This window comes from Rhinatrema bivittatum, chromosome 5, assembly GCF_901001135.1.
Source record: "Rhinatrema bivittatum chromosome 5, aRhiBiv1.1, whole genome shotgun sequence".
NCBI lineage: Eukaryota > Metazoa > Chordata > Amphibia > Gymnophiona > Rhinatrematidae > Rhinatrema > Rhinatrema bivittatum.
In genome coordinates this window covers 176,828,541-176,849,382 of record NC_042619.1, presented here as the reverse complement: position 1 = coordinate 176,849,382, position 20,842 = coordinate 176,828,541, and the positions used below count along the sequence as shown (strand labels likewise).

General features: G+C 45.4%; 1 protein-coding gene across 1 annotated transcript in view; it reads left to right on the top strand.

The window, feature by feature from the left end:
• Nucleotides 1–20,842, top strand: part of MYCBP2 (MYC binding protein 2) — a 1,075,853-nt gene that overhangs the window by 94,536 nt on the left and 960,475 nt on the right. Inside the window, 2 exon segments of the mRNA XM_029603038.1 lie at nt 205–420; nt 9,295–9,448. Coding sequence (XP_029458898.1) covers nt 205–420; nt 9,295–9,448 — 370 coding nt within the window.

The window sequence follows — 20,842 nt, the reverse complement described above, 5'->3', positions numbered from 1 at the left end:
AAATATATTTTTAATCTTATTAGTAAAATGTTATGTCCCATCCACTTTACCATTGGATACTTTGTATATACAAATATTACATGCTAAATTAGATATGGGGAGGCTTCAGACTTGTGATCCAGGAAAGTGAAAATTCAGTGATTTGTTTGATTTTGTACAGTTCATAGTGCTTTGCTTTATAAAACACAATATGTTTCTTTTCAGGCCGAAAACTTGGAGAATAACCTGTCCATACCAGATATCAAACTACATAGCAACCCTTCTGCTTTCAATGTATATTGCAATGTGCGCCATTGTGTATTGGAATGGCAAAAAAAGGAAACTACCTTGGCTTTGGCTTCCAAGAGCTCTGTGCAGAGTGGGGATTCTGATAGTGATGAAGAGGAAGAGTCGAAAGAACCACCTATCAAGCTTCCAAAGGTGAATAATCACTTAACATTTACCTATGGACAACTACAATGAAAAATGTGCATGATTTGTCTAGGCTGAGGACTTAAATGTGAAACCAACTATACAGGAAGCCAATAAACAGAAGCAGACAAAGTCCCATGAACTCAGTGGGATGTTTGCTGTGATGAAGAAATGTAACATGTCAGCACTGGTACTTTCTGTTGAATTAAGTAACAAGCAGACTAGAGAACTCTGGTATTTTCTGTTTGCTTTTAAAGTTTGTCATTTTGTCTGATTAAATTTCATAATTTTTTCACTTTTTGCCTAAGATATTTTTGGTTTGTTCTCACAGAAATGAATGTCCAGAGGGTCCAGTAAAATCAGTATTATGACAATCATTTTATGGATATCAGAAAGCAGAATATTTTTCAAATTATTGATGTTTAGGGATATACATTTCATATTGTAATAAATGTAAATAAACACATTTTTTAATTATGTATGTACAAATAGTGCTTTTTTTGCCCCATGCTGGATACTTATTTCAGAGGCCTGCTATAAACCCTTAGTTTCTTCCCATAGCACATGCTCTATTTTTATAATTGATAATAACCTGTTATATAAGGAATGTCAATATGTGACCATATGGACCTTCATACGATGCTATTAAACTTCTTAAGCTATCGTGTCTGTGAGCCCTGGAATCGGGACTTCAATAATCATTAGGTACCTGGTCACTTATGACTCGTGGTGACTATGTATCCACTGAACCGTGACACTTGATGTCCGTTTCCACTTCTAAACTTATTGCATTAATAACTGGCCAAAAAATGAAAAAAACCTTTGAAATCACTCATCTTAAGTGTTGTGGTCAATCTTGTGCAGCCGACACCTAGATGTTTCTGAGGCTTGCTCCTTCTTCAAGGGCTGAGCATGATCAAGAAAGACTGTTGAGTCACTGTACGGCTGGATGACATTGAAAAGAGGTCCGTGGAGAATTCCTTATATAACAGGTTATTATCAATTGTATTTAGTTACATGTTATATTACATTCAGGGTATTTGATTTATACTGATATATTTTTATGACATTTCAGTTTTGTTGAATTAGTATTATCCCATTATGTTCATTTTTATGAATATAGGTGATCATTTTCCAGTAGTTTTCTAAGATGTTAAATCTTTACGTGTCATTTGACTATTTGCATATTATAAATGTTTGTCTATCTTAAAAAAAAAAACAAACCCAAAAAAACAAAACGGTGGAAGCAAACTGTACCCTGTCTATTTAAAATAGTTTTATTTTTGTACATTTTAAATGGTTATCATATGTGATAAAATGATGTGCTACTTCAAATTCTATAGTTTTTCATTTCTAATCAGTTACTGTCTTTTTATTTCTTTGTTAGTGTAAAAAATACTTTAAAAATACGGTCTAAGCAAAACCCATAATTTCCTAGCGTGTAGCAGATGGACTCAGGACCAATGGGTATAGTGTACTCCTGATAGCAGTTGAAGATGGATCAGATTTCAATCTGACGTCAGCCCTAGTACATATACCCCTGCAGGAAGTGCAGCTCTTCAGTATTTTCCATCTTCATAGCAGTTAGGGAATCTATGCACACTCGCACAGCGTTAGAGTAATTTTACCAAAGAAAACCAAAATAAGAAGAAATCTTACCTCTACAGACGAGCCTGCAGTGATACCCATTGGGTGTCTCCCCCAGTTGAGAATTCCCGAGGTGATTTCCACGATCCCTCGGAGGTAAGCCTCAGCCCGGCAGCCGACCCTCGGCGGGGACCTAGTCCCCGACTTCGGGTGAGGCTGAGAGGCAGCGGGTGCAACTTCGAGCTCGGTGGTGAAGGTATTTTCCCTCTCCCCCCACAGCCAGAGACCGCCCAAAACGAGACCGGGAAGCGCCAAGACAAGGTAAAGTAGAACTCTATTTAAAAGTCTCTGGTCTGCGAAGCTCGAGGAGTCGCACAGGTCGCCAGCCGGCACCAGTGCCACCAGGTTAATCTGCCATAGCAGGGCTAGACCCCGGTCAGATCCGAGGGTCCTCCCACGTGAAGACCCTCCGAGGTGGTCGCCATATTGTCCGCGTGGTTGCCGTCACCATTTTGATCTGTTCGCTGCCCTGTCTGCCGTTCCGATCCGTGCACACAGAGGCGAGCTGTGCGCACAATGTTGTGCGCCCAAGTACCGTGCGCACAAGCGACGCACATAGCCATGCGCTTACTGTGCCGGGCGCATAACTTCAATCTGTGCGCACAACAGCGCGCACCAAACCTACGTGCACAACTTCGCACCGGAGAGCACAACTGTATTTTACGCACACAAGCCACAAGCCATGGCACCACCGGAAAAGAAATTCAAGGCTCAGGGCCTTTGCCCAGCATGCCACATTAGAGCTGCACAGCATGAGGCGGCCCACGGCCCTGTGTATATAGTGCGAAGAGGCCCTAGGGGTTCCAACTCATGGCCCTCCCCCAGCCGGTACCGGGTTCCAGCCTCTCGAACAGTACGCCGGACCTAGCATTGCACAGCGGGACAACCCCCCCCCCTTTCAAAAGGTGCTCCCCAGGGACACGGCGCCCCTTAGTCTAGACCCAGCATCTATTTCTCCTGGGTGGAATTCTTCAAAGGTCTGCATACTTTCGTCCACATGCAACCGGGGCCTCCTATAATACGGTCACAGGCTCCACCAGAGGACCTCAACATCTCGGGACCCTCTATGCCCAGGGAAGGGATCCCACTGCTCAGAAGCCCCACCTTCGGGGACACAGACAACTCGGATGAGAATCCCTGGAGGAAGGGGAACTCCCTCCGGGGACAAAGCCCCACCGAACCATGAGACGCGTCTTCACCAAGGACGCGCTTCCAGACCTGGTCACACATAGCTTAAAAGAGCTTGCTATCCCAGGCACAAGTGCCTCGGGGGAACCTAAGACGAACCCCCTACTAGAGGGACTCCGTCAGCCCTCCCGTCATTTCTCACTATTACAAGCTGTCCAGCAACTAATTGACCTGGAATGGGATGCCCCGGAAACTACATTCAAAGGGGGGGGGCGGGCTCTGGCAGCCATGTACCCTCTGGACCCCAGCCACCAAAAATCTCCTGGCATGTTCGAAAGTGGATGCCATGGTCTGCTCAGTCTTGAAGCGCACTACTATCCCGGTGGAGGGAGGAGCAGCACTCAAGGATGCTCAAGACAGATGTCTGGAATCTATCCTCAAACAGTCCTTTGACGTCTCCGCTATGTCTCTACAGATCGCGGCCTGCTGTGCCTTGGTGACACGCACCTGCTTATCACAGACTAGGAACAACGCTCCTGGGGAGGCCCTGGAACCAGCAGTATCATTCCTCGCAGATGCTGCTTCTGATCTGTTGCGCACCGCAGCTAGAGGAGTGTCATCCGCCATGGAAGCCAGAAGACAATTCTGGCTCCGAAACTGGTCGGCAGACGCATCCTCCAAAACGAGACTCACAAGGATGCCTTTCAAGGGAACACTCCAGTTAGGAAGCGAACTAGAGAAACTAGCCAACAAATGGGGCGAGTCCCCACTGCCACGGCTACCGGAGGACAGGAATAAGGGAAACCAGCGATCCTTCCCCTGAACCTCCAGGGGCAGAGGATCACAGCGCTTCAACCCATATAGAAGCACATATCAAGCGGCCCGCCCCGCAGGCCGAAGCCAGTCCTTTCGGAACAAGCACAACAAAAGGGGAGCCAGCTCGGCCCCAGCCACACCCCCACAATGAAAATCAGCCGACCCGTTCAAAGGAAGAAGCCATAGGGTGTAGACTTGCCCTATTCTACCAAAGATGGGTCGAGATAACTTCGGACAAGTGGGTCCTATCCATCATTCGAGAGGGATATTACCTGGATTTCCACCACCTCCCTCCTGACAAGATTGTGGAATCCTCCTGCCATGACCCTTCCAAGAGGATTGCAGTGGAAGCTACACTGACCAGATTGCTAGCCTTAGAGGCTATAACACTGGTGCCTCCACAACAAATAAATGCAGGACATTATTCCATCTATTTTATCGTCCCCAAGAAAGAAGGAACGTTCAGACCCATCCTGGGCCTCAAAGCGGTCAACCGTCACCTGAAGATTCCTCGCTTCCGCATGGAAACCCTACACTCGGTAATAAGGGCGATACAACCGGGAGAGTTCCTTACATCCCTGGATCTGTCGGAAGCCTACCTACACATTCCAATCCATCAAGAGCATCAGTGTTTTCTACGCTTCTCGATCCTGGACCATCACTACAAGTTCCGGACACTACCATTCGGGTTAGCCACTGCACCCCAGACGTTCACCAAGATCATAGTGGTGGTTGCAGCAACACTGAGGAAGACGATTGGCTGATCAGGGTGAAATCCCCAGAGGAAAGCCACCAGGCAGCCAAAGGAGTCAAAACTGTACTGGAGAGCCTCGGGTGGGTGGTCAACACAAAAGAGCTGCCTGCAGCCCTCCCAATCTCTAGAATACTTTGGAGTCCGGTTCGACACCAAACAAGACAAGGTCATCCTGACACCGACAAGGAGATCAAAACTGATGACCCTGTTACGAACCCTGTTGAGCGAACTTTGCCCCACAGCATGGGATTACCTACAAGTCCTCGGCCTCATGGCATCCACACTGGAAGTAGTGCCATGGGCATGAGCTCACATGAGACCCCTACAACGCTCACTACTATCGCAATGGAATCCATTGTCCCAGAACTACACCGTACGTCTTCAGCTCCCGGACAGAGTTCGGGCCCAACTACGATGGTGGCTACAAGAAGGCCATCTGAGCCAGGGAACGAGACTATCCTCACCAACCTGGATCCTGCTCACAATGGATGCCAGCCTATGAGGATGGGGAGCACACTGCCAGGAGCTGACCGCCCAAGGGCAATGGAACGAAGAAAAGTCGGGATGGAACATCAACCGCCTAGAAGCCCGGGCAGTCAGACTAGCCTGCCTACGGTTCGGTCACAGACTCAGAGACAAAGCAGTCAGAGTAATGTCGGACAACGCCACAACAGTGGCCTACATCAGCCGTCAGGGAGGAACCAGAAGCCAGCAGGTGTCTCTGGAAATAGACCTCCTAATGTCATGGGCAGAAGCAAATCTTCAAGAGATCTCGGCTGTCCATATCACTGGGAAAGAAAACGTCGCTGCAGATTACCTCGGCAGAAAAAGTCTAGACCGAGGAGAATGGAGGCTGTCGACCACAGCATTCCAATTGATAGTAAACCATTGGGGAACACCAACCATGACCCTTCTGGCAAACCGGTCCAACGCCCAAGTACCCAGTTTCTTCAGCCGCAGGCGGGAACCCCAGTCCTAGGGAATAGATACCCTGGTGCAGACCTGGCCGCTGGAGACTCTTATACGCTTTCCCGCCGTGGCCCCTATTGGGCGCGATCATCCACAAGATAGAACACCACAGGGGACCAGTACTTCTAGTGGCCCCGGACTGGCCAAGAAGACCGTGGTACGCAGACATGCGAAGACTGCTAACAGGGAGCCCCCTTCCGCTACCTCCGCTAGTTAAAAAATTAAAAAAAAAAAAAAAGAAAAAAGAAAAAAAAGAAAAGAAAAATGTATATATTGTATATTGTAGAAGTTATTATTTATTCTGTTCAATGTTTTCCAAGTTCCATAGTTTCCCTGTTCTCTGTAAGACATTCTTGTTAAGTCATTTCTAAGTTCCATGTAAACCGAAGTGATTGGTAACATTGTTACCAGAACGTCGGTATATAAAAATTGTCAAATAAATAAATAAATAAAACCTCCACAGAGACCTGCTCCAACAGAGACCGATCCTCCACGAGGATGCAGCTCGATTCTCTCTTACGGTCTGGCCATTGAGAGGACTCGCCTAAGGAAGAGCGGATACCTGGGGACAGTAATTGACACCCTACTCCGAGCACGCAAGTTCTCCACATCCTCACTCACCCCAGGAACCATCCAGTTACGCACAGTTCCGTTGTTCCTCCCCAAAGTGGTGTCTCACTTCCATCTCAACCAAACCATCTCCCTACCATCGCCAGATGAGCATAAGAATTCGGAAGAGGCTCGAAGTCTACGCCATCTCAACGTCGGCAGGCCCCTAGTCCGATACCTGGATAGGTCGGAGTCCGTACGAAAGACGGATCATCTATTCATCCTTCACAGCGGGAAGAAGCAAGGGGAAGCGGCCTCACGAGCAACCATAGCCCGCTGGATCAAAGAAGTCATCAAGGTGGCCTACGTAGAAGCAGGCAAGCTACCGCCTTTACAAGTCAAGGCCCATTTTACTAGAGCCCAGGCAGTGTCCTGGGTGGAAACCAAGATGCTGTCACCCGCCGCGACATGGTCTTCCATCCACACCTTCTCCAGGTTTTACTACCTGGATGTGCAGGCTCGGGAGGACACAGCATTTGCAAGGGCAGTACTAAGTGGGTCACGGGCAGCCTCCCACCCGGTTTGGGAGTAGCTTTTATACATCCCATTGGTCCTGAGTTCATCTGCTACACTCTAGGAAATGGAGAAATTACTTACCTGATAATTTCATTTTCCTTAGTGTAGACAGATGTATTCAGCATCGCACCCACAGCTGCCGTTACTCATGGAATTCTCGGGTAACATCCACTGGAGCGAGTGAGTCACGGGTAAGCCATGCCTTCCTGCAGCTAGGACACCCATCCTACAGGGTGTCGACGTTTCTCAGTTGAGGGCACTGGCAGTCTGCAGCTATAACCAATTCAACTGGTTCAAATAATTAAGTTAACCAAGTTATAAAGTTAATCAAGTTATTCAATTTATTCAGTCATACATATATCTACAATGCTTTTCAAGGAGAATACTGAAGAGCTGCACTTCCTGCAGGGGTATATCTACTAGGGCTGACGTCAGATTGAAATCTGATCATTCTCCAACTGCTATCAGGAGTACACTATACTCATTGGTCCTGAGTCCATCTGTCTACACTAAGGAAAATGAAATTATCAGGTAAGTAATTTCTCCAATTTGTGTCAAAGCAATGTGTGTGCTGTTTAAAAACCAGACTTTTTAATGATAGATTAGAATAAAACTTAGTGTTTGGGTAATTGCCAGGTTCTTGTGGCCTGGTTTGGCCTCTGTTGGAAACAGGATGCTGGGCTTGATGGACCCTTGGTCTGACCCAGTATGGCATGTTCTTATGTTCTTAAAACCAATAATGAAGATGGAACAAACACAAGAGATCAGAAGGCCAATCCAAAACCCGACAATGTCCTTTTTTGGGACTCCTGTGCTTGCTTCTGGGTTTATTTGTAAATTATCAATGGTTGTAAACCTAATTCACTCAAAGCTAATTCAGTCAAAAAAAATTCCTTAAATACAAATTGACATTAATAAACTTTTGCTTTGCAAACAACCATGTTACAAATTTTTAAAGATCAAAACAGTATACAAAGAATGGCAGTCATCCCAACAAATGGACACTGAATCATGGAGAAAAACTTTGGCTTAAATAGTTCTACATAGATGATAGAATACAAGAAAGTCCACAGGATTTTTTTTTTTTCAGAAGATTGACCTAATTGGTATATTTGAATATAGGGAACAGATCAAGGCACGACTTTACCAAATGTGCTTATACTATGAAATGCTTGTCTCTTATTCACAAAAAATCAAAAGAATTAATCAAATATTGAAAAACACAGTCTTATTCATGCAAATCTGTCTACTGTATTCACTAAAATGTAAAAAATATTTGTTTGAATGAAAAGATCATTCAATTGTTTTTCCCCAAAGGATTACATTTATCTAATCTTTAAATCCACTTCTCTTCCTTTTGGACTAAAAAGATCATAATCTCTACCTTGCCAGGACATTATCTCATTCCAGTACGGTGAATTTCAAATCGCTAAATGAATGTCCAAACTTGACTCTGTGCTCTTCAAGTGGAACATCCATTTTTATGCAGCTTTTATGTTCCCAAATGTGAACCCTCACATATAGCACTTGTATGCAAGTATAGAACCTTATAATACCCATTAAAAATGATTTAAAACAAAATTTATTTTGAATGGACAAGCTATAAATGTTTGCTTCCACTTTTCTGTTTTATATAATTTTGTGGAGCTGGTTTGGCCTTTTTTCCTTTTTGTATTTATTTCTAGACTAAAAACTGGATTTCAACATATGGCAAATTTTCATTCCTTTTAATTTGAGAATCCTCTATCATCAACTGTTCAATTTACAAAAAGAATCTGACCCTTTTTGTATCTATGCATAGCCATGGTGTTTTTTTTTTTTTTTTTTTAATTTAAAGAATAAGGGCAATAGAGATGACTCTTAGTACAAATTATCTCATAGTGAAAGGACAAAAGGCATTAGGCTTGTGTCACAAATGATAAAGGATTTTTTAAAACTAGAATATCTAGTTTGAATTTAGATATTGAAAGGTGTCTAAGAATCCTCAGGTTTGGGCTGAATGTTTTTTAAGCTTGACTCTGAATGTTCTTAGTACTTTGCTTTCTGCTAGCTAGAGCTGCTTATGTCTTACACTCTCAGTGGTGCTGTAATATAAGTTTTAAGACATGGGGATAACATGAGGGAGATGAGGATATGTTGAAATAGAGAAGAATATCAGGCAAATGCAATAAAACCTGCAGCCCTGAACCTGGGATGCCATAGTTTGCTAAAAGACTGTCCTAAGAAAATAAAAGAAAAACAAAATAGCTAATGCTAACTTTTTCATTTGGTGCTTTTTTGTTAATCTAATGATAAAATAGTGTTAGGTTTTTCACTCCAAGTAGTATGCGTTTCTTCACAAGTCTTAAGAATTTCCCTAGCTCTTAGTTTATTATTTTGGTTTATTGACAAGATCACATCCCTACTATCTGAAATCTGTAGTTGGTGTTCTTTGTTTTTTATAGATTATTGAAGTTGGATTATGTGAAGTTTTTGAACTGATTAAGGAGACACGGTTTTCTCATCCATCACTGTGTCTGAGGAGTCTGCAGGCTCTTCTCAACATTCTCCAAGGTCAACAGCCAGAAGGCCTCCAGTTGGAACCTCCTGAAGTTTTAGGTAAGATGCTTATAATGGATATCTCAATTTCCACTGAAAATCACCTCATAAAAAATAAATTTAATTACTAATACTTCAATCTCTCAATTAAGTCTTTCTGAGGAGTTGACCTATAACTTGATTAATGTATCAAACTTCATCAACACCAATTTTTATCCAAAAAATTTTTTTTAGCTGGAGAGGAAGGTTTCATACTATGTTCTTTTTATCCCCACAATCGGGTAATTTTATTTTGTAATCATGAACGAATCTCCACCAGCCAGAGTATTTTTATGTATAGCGTGAATTAAAAAAATCTAGACCAAATTGCCATATCGGTATAGCTGATCTCTAAAGTCCGCTTCGACGAAGCTATGGTGACACTCAACCACACTATATTGTTTATACTTCAATGAAACAGTTCAAACCGACTTATCTGTATATAGCCGTATCTGCTCACAACGTGGCCACGTTTCAGATCCCAACGGAGCTTTCCTCAGGGGATATAGACTCCTTTAATCAGTCGGTATCTTCATTGTGCAGCAAGATTGTTTATAGGTTGTGTAGCTCCCTTACAGCAACGATTTCATATTGCGATTGTCCTCTTCATGGCGGCACAGCCACCTGTTTCTGCTAATTCAGTACTGAAGCCAAACGCTGACGCCATTTTTAAAGTCCGTTAAATTTTTCACTCAATCCAATAACAAAACGCGTCATCACGTCAGTTCAAATGAATGAACATCTCTGTAGTTCCACATTAGGTCCGTTTATCTCATTAATTCAAACGAGTGAACTCTAATCCAGTTCCTCGAGTCTGTTTGGTGCTTGCGTCTCCATTGTAAATATCCAGAACGCTTCTCTCCGATTTAGAATATCCACAGGATTGCCGCCTCGTGATGATAGCTGCACGTGATCTAATACAGTCCATTGTAATTGTGAAAAACCATGTTTGTATTGAACACAGAGACTCTATTGATGCAGATAATGTTTCTGTGTTTAATTTCGATTTGTGTTCAATCTGATTTTAACTTTCTGTGTAGACTTAATTGAGAGATTGAAGAATTAGTAATGAAATTTATTTTTTATGAGGTGATTTTCAGTGGAAATTGTGATGTTAACATATAAATCCCTCTGTACAACATAGAAATTTCAGTGCTTTCGACTTTGGTATCTTATATAATGGATATCTGTCATAGGCAAGAATTTCTGTCTTTAAACACATTGTATTTCCTCAAACTATATAGCAGAAAAACCTGAATTTAGAAAATTCTTAACATCTTTCTCTAATTTGTGTTGGTCATGTTTTATCACATACTGAAAACTATGGGGTAAATTTTTAAAGGCATGTGGTTCCTGGCGCACGCACATGGCCACGCCAATTTTATAATGTGTGTGGCGATGCGTGAATGTTCTAAAATCCGAAGCACATGCGTGCCCGATTTTTGTATCAGCATGCGAGTGCCCACTCATGGGGTGGGGGGGGATTTTTTTTTAAACCATGTGCAGCGACGCATTTGGGCCCTTGCTCATTTCCCTATCCCCCTACCTAACCTTTCTTCCTTTCCCCCTTTTCCTCCTTGACCCCTAAACCTGACATACCTGCCCTATTTTTTTTGTTATGGAACTTACCTGCTCTCATGAGCAGTAGTAAGTTCCGTGCACAGGCTGGTTACTGGTGCTTGCTTCCCCGGACAGGGCCTAATGGTACTGTCTCGGTTGGCCTCCTCCCAGACCTCGCCCCCGGCCTGCCCCTTTTTAAAGGCTCGGCACTTCTGGAGAGATGCATGTGTCTGGGCTGCTCTGAAAATGCACGCGGGGCCTGGTCATGCGCATATCTCCCAGTATTTGTGCGCGCTGGGTTTTGAAAATTTACCCATCTTTTTGCTGACCTTTTGGAACATTTAATGATATTTTTTTTTCATTTCTTTAGTATATATTGTTAATGGTCCTTCTTAAACATAGAGATCCGTATTCACTGGCCGAATTGCAATGTTGGATAAACTTATTTGGCTAACAGAAGGATATTTAGTAGTGCAGCCATACTATTGAATATAGCTGGCTATCTTAAAGATAGCTGGCTAAGTTTATCTGGCTAACTTTAGGGCTCTTGAACAACCAGAGTTAGTAAGATATGTTATCTGACTAACTGAATATCAGAATTATTTACCAAGTCCCTAGGCGGTGAACATAAAAAAACATCCATAATAAATAACACACAAAATAGAAAGCATAAAACCTCAATATTTATTTATCGAGTTTTATATACCGTCGCTCGGTTTCACCATCACAACGGTTTACAAAGTATCGATGTTTCACAGAGTGTTCAGAAATTCACATGCTTGTTAACATTGTTATCGTAGTCGTTATAATCATAGGTAGTTGTTAAACTGCACATGATAAATTACGTGCATTGGCTTGGTTCTGCATGTTTATATGGGCAGGTAGGGATGGAAGTTGTGGCCTGGAGTCATTGGGTGTTTTGGTAGGCTTTGTTGAACATCCAAATTTTTAGTTCTTAGTTTTTAGTTTTCAGACTTCTTAAGAATATGCCTGTCTGAATAAAGACATTTTTAAAAGTACTTTAAAAGCCTTTGCCCAATCCATCTGGCGCATCTCCATTGGAAGAGAATTTCAAAGAATGGGTGCTGCCAGCAAGAGAGCTTTTTCCTTTATCTTGGCTGGATGGGCAAAGATGACAGAGGGAACATCTAGCAGGCCCCTCTGACTTGACCGGAATGTTCTAGATGGATTGCAAATCTTTAGCATTACATTTGCCCAAGGAGTGGATTCTAGGGACAACAACTTCTGTGCCAGTAGCAATCTGACCTCCACTAGCACAGAAGCAGTCTGTGCTACTGGCACAGACTGCTTCTGTGCCAGTAGCAGTCTGACCTCCACTGGACTGAGAGCCAGTAGAGGTCAGACAGTACAGGCAAAATATGTTCTCTTGCCAGTCCCTGAGATCAGCTGTGCTGCTGTATTCTGCACAAGTTGTAATGTGTACGGGGTGTTATGAGGAAGAAGGAATTGCAATATTCTAATGATGGTAAAATAAGAGCCTGAACAGATCGAAAATCGGTTAGGTAGATAATCTAGATGGCTAATCTAATTCCTCCCAGAAATATCCTCTGAATGCCCCTTCATTGTTCAGCGAAAGTTTAGCTGGATAAGTATTCACTAAATTCAAAAGTTGGTATTTAACTAGATAACTTGTGAGTTAATCGCCTCTGAATATGGACCTCAAAATATAATTAAAATGTGTTTCTTATAGGACACAGAAAGATGGCAAGTTTGTGTTTTCCTGTCGGTGAGCACATTTCTACACATGTAAATGCACTTCTGAACATAGGCCTCTGTGTGTGCTAAAGTACTTGCCAAGTGTAGCAATGTGTGCTTCCAAGTGGTGTGTAAAGAAAAAAAAAAGTGTGCTCTCTATCAGTGGTTGAAAAAAGGGATGTTCCTGAGTGCAGAGGGAGGTTCTGGGCGTGACTCGACATGATGCAATACAAAACTCTGCCAGAAAGACACTTGGAGCCTATGTAGCAAGCTTGCCACATCATAACAGTGCTAATTCCCAGGACTGAAAGAGCAACAACTTTTCCTGTGAAAAAGTAGACCTGTAAATATTACATTGGGCCGTAGAACCTCCTGCTGGAAAAAACAGCATAAGCTGAACTGCTGTAGTTCCCTACACAGAAACTAAATGCTAGTAAAATAACACACTTCTGTCATACATGCAGAACACACAGACCCTCATTTAATACAGAATAAGGGACTATAAATTAAGAAATATGCATACAGAATCTGAAATGGAAATCTTGAGAAGCCAGACTCCATGTGCAGTGCAGTACTGGAAAACAAGACAAATGCATTTCCTTCTATACTGAACAGAATTCAAAGAACAAAATACAAAGATCTTGAAAAGAACACATTCTAATCACTAAACTAAAAATAAAAAGCTTGTTTTTCCTACTTCTGTTGCGTGGACATATTTTTTAAAATTTTGTCCCCAGCTTTTTTCTGCCTTCCTCGTCTCCTTTTCCAGAATCTTTTTTTTCTCATTTTCTGTTTCTTCTCTTGCAATTTTGTCTTTACTTTCTCCTCTTATATCTGTCTTTGACATTGGTCTTGTTCCGTCAGTAAGCAGCCATGACTTGGGTGACGTCATCCGGCGGCACCGAATGGACTCTTCGCTCCTAGCTTATTAGAGCTTTTAGCTGTACCAAGCATGTACAGAAGTTGCATTGTGAGCCTTCTCAGTCATTTATTGTCCAAGAACAAGCATAGATGAGTACTTGGTCTTTTCAGATATTTTTCTCTAAAATCTTAAGCCTTGATATTCTTCATTACTTTCTCTTCAGTATTTATCATTTCTAGTTGCCTCTCTGCCTCTGCAGTACCACGAGTTTTCTGTGGTAAAAAAAAAAAAAAATAATCCCTGCAACTTGCCATCTCAACATTTCTGGCAAATAGAAACCTACTGTGAGTGGTTTAAAAGTTGCATCTGCTTCAAGATAATGTCCCTCGCTGTAACATGCTGCTGACCATGGGGTGCTGCACCCTGACCTGTCCTGTACCTCAAGGTCCCGAGCCAGTGCTGTGTTCTGCTGGGTCTCCAAGCATGGTTCCCAGCGTCCTGCTTCTTTGCTGCATCCTGCTGCTCTGAGTAAGGGCCCATAGCAATTCAACTTTATAGGGCCAGCGCACCAGGCTTTCCTGTGGTGCAGACTGTTCATATCAGCACTGCTCAAACATAAAAGGAAGCTCATTCCTCTAGGCAGGTGCCTGAGCAATAGGTCCTGTTTCTTCCTTCCTCTGTATCTGGCTGTTCCTGTTTCAGACTACTGATTGAGACCCACCCTGGTTCCTGACCTTGCTTCCTTCTGCCTGCCTGCCTTGATCCTTTTTGTCTCTTGTTTCTTGAATGGACATCGCCTGCCTCGGCCTTGCCTGCCTGACTACATCTCTGCCTCATGATTCTGTACCGTGCCTTATCCCTGTCAGTCAGCTGTCTTGGGATCCACTCTTCCAAGCCTGTGACATTCATAGAAATGACTGCGGAAAAGGACTGATGGTCCATCCAGTCTGCTCAGCAAGCTTCCCATGGTAATATCTGCTGTGCTGTGCAGGTTACCCCCATGTATTAGTTTTGCTTGATGTGCTTAGCTTATGGACTTGGCCGTAGAAGCAGACCTCTCTGTTTTTTCTTAATGTGTGAGTATCAGTACCCCAAACTGTAAAAAGTCATAGTTCATTTTGGTTGTCCCTAAATACAAATTTCTCTTTCCTTTGAGCCCCCCCCCCCCCCACCCGCCGAAGCAGAGAGCAATGTTGCAGCTGCATCAAAAGCATCAAGGCTTATTGGTTGAGTAGTAATCCCATGCTTCTATTAATGGTAGTAACCGCTGCACTGCGCTGGTTACCCTCATATTCATCAGTTCCGCAAACCGTAAAAGTTGGGGTCCTCGGTTGCTGGCTAAATCCATTTCCCCTTTTCCCCTGCTGTTGAAGCAGAGAGCTGTACTACTGATGCCTGGGGTCAAACCACGATCAGGCTAACTACTATGCCTGTGGGCAGATGTATCCGTGGTCCTAATGTTCCAGGGCTAGTAAAATTGAGCTGTGTAAATCTTTGGATTTTCAGCAAATCCTTTTCCCACAGTGCATAGTCGTCTGCCTTGCTGGGTAAGGAGTTGAGCAGGAGCTCCTCCAAAATTCCACCATTGGCACAGGCCAAAGCTGTGGGGTTGAGTAAAATGAGCTGCCCTGCATTGAAGAGAGCATAAACCCTCGAAGTGAGATACGTCGGCACTATTGATACACTATGTTTACTGACACCATGTATACGCTGCAGCACAGGATTCATCAGTACATAGCACAAGAACACATGGAACCATCCTGATGCATGCATTAAAGAAACATTCCAGCTCAAGGAAGCCCCTTGAAGCACACAAAGAAGCATTCCATGGCAGCTTCCAGGCATTCAACCAGTCTCCCCTACTGCTGCAATTGATGCATTGAGCCTCTGAGCAGATTCTTCATGCTGTTTTACCTACACACCTGTATGCTGGTCACCCTAGAGCAGGATCACAAGGATTTGTTACCACTGCCACCTCTAATTACAAAAACTCTCATTCCCTTCATGGTTACTTGTGGAGGGCTTCCAGCTGAGATCACTGGATCCTGGTATGCTGTATAGTACCTCTCACCTTCAATAGACTTCCTGCTTTCACACAAGAACCTATTGTCTCTGAAGAGGATATTCCATCTCCTTCACCAGGTCAGAGGACATGTCAGTCACTTGACCAGACTGCAGATATGGTGAAGAATTTCTTTTCCTCTTTGACTTGAACTATCCAACCTCTCCTCCCCACCTTTGCTATGACAATACCTCAGACTAGAGTCCCAGTTTTGCCTATTGGTGTGAACACATCATCCAAACTCTTACTGCGAGGTTCTTCATTATCTCACTGGCAGCGGAGTGAAGTCATTCAGAGGTGGTAGACCCAGATGTTTCTTCTCTAGGGCAACCGGAAGAAACCCCCAATTTCCTAGCGTGTAGCCAGATGGACTCAGGACCAATGGGTATTGTGATCTCCTGATAGCAGATGGGAGACTGAGTCAGATTTCAAAGCTGACGTCAGCTTACATATACCCATGCAGCATGCATAGCAGATGAGGACACTATCCAAAAGAGAATAGTGTAACATTTACAAGAAAGAAGAAAGAAAATCTACCTTTAAGAAGAGAGCCCCGCTTCTCCTGCAGTGAAATCTAAAGATCCCTCCCCCAGTCGAGACTTTCCTGAGGTCGATTCGATATCCCTCAGAGGTAAGCCTTAGTTCGCCAGCGTGGACGTAGCCCTCAGGGTGGCTAAAAGGCAGCGGGTGCAGATTCTAGCGCGGCGGTGAAGGTATTTCCCTCTCCCCCTGCAGCTGGAGACCACCTGGCACGTGGCCGGTAAGCGCCGAGACCAGGTAAGGTAGAAACCTTTACTTCTAAGTCTCCGGTCTCCAAGGCTCGAACAGCCATACTGACCTTCCTCCGAGGTTTTAAATTGGGTTGAGCAGCCTCCCTCTGGCTAGGCCCCAATCTGGTGCGAGGGTCCACACACGTGGAGAGCCTCTGGGGGGGGCGCCATCTTGTCACCGGGGTCGCTGGTGCCATCTTCCCCCCTCGCGGTCAGTACACGCGGAGCAGGCTAGAAGCCCGAGGCGCCTAATTTGAGTGCGTCCATAGGGATACCCTCTTAACTGTGCTTGCATCTGAGTTGTGCGCATAACTGCGCCACGCATACAAAGCCCGCTGCCTGCATGCATAACTTGTGCGCACGTACTGCGCATAACTTCTGTGCTCTTGACACGCACAACTAAGAGCATCTGCATGCATAACTCTCGCACGGACGAGTTTTTAAGCCCTACATGCGCACAAACAATGGCACCACCATCCAAGAAGGCCAAGGGACCCTTCCTTTGCCCAGTCTGCCACTTGAGAGCTGCGCAGCCTGAATTAGAATCCCTCCTGTGCCATCAGTGCGAACAGAACCAGGGAGAACCAAATCAAGACCTCCCACAGCCAGGAGCGGGATCCGGAACCACTGATGATGGCACCCCGGACCTAACTATGTCCAGCTTGGCGCCCCCACAGGAAAGTTCCTCCAGGGCTACCACTACAATCCCTCCTGGCATCAACATGGACCCAGGAACCTTCTCCTGGGTGGAATTTTTCAAAGGGCTGCAAACCTTTGTCCAGGTGCAACCAGCCCCAACTGTCCACTTGCCTCAAACTCCGCCGGAAGCACAAGTCCTTCCCAGCACCTCCTGAGGCTCTCGAGACATGACTCTCCTACCCAGGAGCATACCGGATGGGGATCCAGACACCTCAGATGAGGAAACAGACTCCCTGGAAGAAGGGGAAATCCCCCCAGGGATGGAGCCATATCGGACCATGCTCCGATTCTTCCACAAAGACGTGTCCCAAACTATGAAGACACTGGGTCTCCCAGGCACGGACCCTACATTGGAACCGAAAAAGAATCCCATGTTGGTGTACCTCCGTAAAGCCTCATGCTATTTTCCTATGTTGGAGCCCATCAAGGAACTGATTGACCTGGAATGCTCCAGAGGCCAGTTTTAAAGGGGGCCAGGCACTAGAAGCCCTATACCCGCTGGAACCCACGGCCAAGGAACTTCTACGCTTCTCTAAAGTGGACGCTGTGATCTGTGTTTCAAAACGCACCACGATTCCTGTGGAGGGAGGAGCGGCACTGAAGGACACCCAAGACAGAAGGCTGGAAGCCATCCTTAAGCAGTCCTTTGATGTCTCAGCAATGACGCTGCAAATTGCCTCCTGTTGCGCCTTGGTGGCACGTTCCTGTTTGATCCTCTCCAGAGACGCTACCACACCTGGAGAAGCGATGGAACCTGTTTCTCCTTACTCACCGATGCTACCACAGACCTCGTGCACACATCATCCAGGGGTGTCGCTGCTGCAGTGGCGGCCAGAAGACAATTATGGCTCCAAAATTGGTCGACTGATGCGACTTCGAAGGCGAACCTCACAAAAATGCCTTTTAAAGGATCTCTCCTGTTTGGAAGCAAATTGGAGAAGTTAGCCAATAAATGGGGCGAATCCCCAGTACCCCGATTATCTGAAGACAGGAACAAAAGAACATATCAGTGCTCCTCCCCCAGAAGAACCAAGGGTAGAGGATCACAGCGTTTTAAACCTTATAGGAACACACAGTCCCAAGTACATCGTACTTCAGGAAGGTTTCAGTCCTTTCGAAACAAGCACATTAAGAGAGGAGCAAGCTCAGGGGCAAGCTCCGGCCGTGCCCTACAATGAGAAGACGCAGACCCATCCACAGGAAGAAGACATAGGGGGCAGACTTACTCTCTTCTACCAAAGATGGGTCGAAGTAACATCAGACAAGTGGGTCCTAACTATCATTCGAGAGGGGTACTCCCTGGAATTCCAAAGCATCCCCCAGACAAATTTGAGATCACGGTGCCATTCCTACTCCAAGAGACTGGTAGTGGAAACCACACTAGCAAGACTACTCGGCCTGAAGGCAGTAGCTCCGGTGCCTACGTCTCAACAAAATACTGGCCACTATTCCATCTATTTTATTGTTCCCAAGAAAGAAGGAACATTCCGGCCCATTCTGGACCTCAAGGCCGTCAACAATTACCTGAAGGTACCACACTTCCGCATGGAAACCCTATTCTCCGTTATAATGGCGGTACAACCGGGAGAATTTTTAACCTCCCTGGATCTATCCGAAGCCTACCTTCACATCCCGGTCCATCAGGCCCACCAGTGCTTCCTGTGCATTGCGATACTGGGCAATCATTACCAATTTTGAGCGCTACCCTTCAGACTAGCTACCGCTCCCAGAACCTTCACCAAAATTATGGTGGTGGTAGCGGCAGCACTGAGGAAAGGAGTAGTTCTGGTACATCCTTACTTGGCTGATCAGAGCAAAGTCTCCGGATGAGAGTCACCACGTGACCACCAGAATCAAGAACCTACTACAAGAACTTGGGTGGGTTGTGAACACAGCCAAGAGCTGCCTACATCCCTCCCAGTCACTAGAATTACCTGGGAGTCCAGTTTGATACCAAGCTGGACAAGGTCTACTTTCCCCCTCCAAGGAGAAGGAAACTGATGGGTCAATTGCAAAACCTGTTGAACTCGGCTCGCCTCAAGGTATGGGACTACTTTCAAGTCCTCTGCCTCGTGACATCAACTCTGGAAGTTGTTCAGTGGGCAAGGGCCCATATGCGACCACTACAACGCTCCCTATTGTCACGATGGAATCCAGTGTCCCAGAACTACTCAATTCGCCTCCAGCTATCGACAGAGGTTCGGCATCAGCTTCAATGGTGGCTACAGGAAGAACACCTAAGCAGAGGTGTAAATCTATCCACACCGAAGTGGATCTTGCTCACCATGGATGCGCGCCTGCGAAGGTGGAGAGCCCACTGTCAGGAACTAACAGCCCAGGGACAGTGGAACATAAACCGCCTGGAAGCTCGAGTGGTCAGACTAGCCTGCATGCGATTCAGCCACAGACTCCGAGGCGAGTCTCTCTGAGACATGTCTGACAACACCACAACTGTGGCCTACATCAACCACCAGGGAGGAACCAAGAGCCAGCAGGTGTCTCTGGAAATAGACCCTCTCATGGATTGGGCGGAAACCTGCAGGGGATTTTGGCCTCCTACATTGTGGGAAAAGACAACATCTCAGCAGATTATCTCAGCAGAGAGAGCCTAGACCCAGGGGAATGGTCGCTGGCTGACATAGCCTTCCAGCTGATAGTGAATCGATGGGTTCCCCCAGCCATGGACCTCCTAGCAACTTGTCGCAATACCCAAGTCCCCAGATTTTTTCAGCCGCAGACAAGAACCACAGTTTCAAAGAATTGACGCTGTCATCCAGAACTGGCCAGAGGAAGACCTCCTGTATGCCTTCCCACCCTGGCTGCTACTGGGCAGGGTCATTCACAAGATAGAGCACCACAGGGGACGAGTCCTACTAGTCGCCCCGGATTGGCCAAGAAGACCATGGTACGCGGACATACGAAGACTATTGGCGGGGAATCCTCTGTGTCTACCGCCATACAGGGACCTTCTTCAGCAGGGACTGATCTCCCACGAAGACCTGGCTCGATTCTCTCTTACGGTATGGCCCTTGAGAAGACTAACCTAAAGAAGCGCAGCTACTCAAAAGCCGTGATTGACACCCTGTTCCGAGCATGCAAGTTCTCCACATCTGTCTTACTTACGGATCTGGAGAGTATTTGAAGCCTGGTGTGAAGACCGCACCCTCCTTCCAAGGGTAGCCAATATTCCCACGATCCTAGAATTCCTACAGGTCGGCATGCAGAAGGGGTTGTCTCTCAACTCCCTCAAGGTTCAAGTCGCAGCACTGGCCTGTTTCAGGTCCGAAGTGGACGGCATCGGACTATCAACTCATCCTGATGTGTCTCCTTTCCTGAAAGGAGTCAAACAACTCCGGCCACCACCAAAATGGCTGGTGCCTCTATGGAACCTCGACCTAGACTTCCTAGCAGGGTAGTCCTTCAGACCAACAAGCAGTCTGTCCCTATGCCTCTTGACCTTAAAGTCAGCATTCTTGATAGCAATATGCTCAGCTTGGCGCATCTCCGAACTTAAAGCATTATCCTGTCAAGAACCATTCCTCAGGTTCACCCCAGGCACCATACAGCTGCGTACGGTACCATCCTTCCTTCTGAAAATGGTTTCCCAGTTCCATATGAGCCAGACCATATCCTTACCATCTCCAGATGAACACAGGGTTTTAGAAGACTCACACCTCCTTCGCCACTTGAATGGTGGCAAAATCCTAGTCTGATACCTCAAAAGATCGGAATCCTTGTGCAAAATT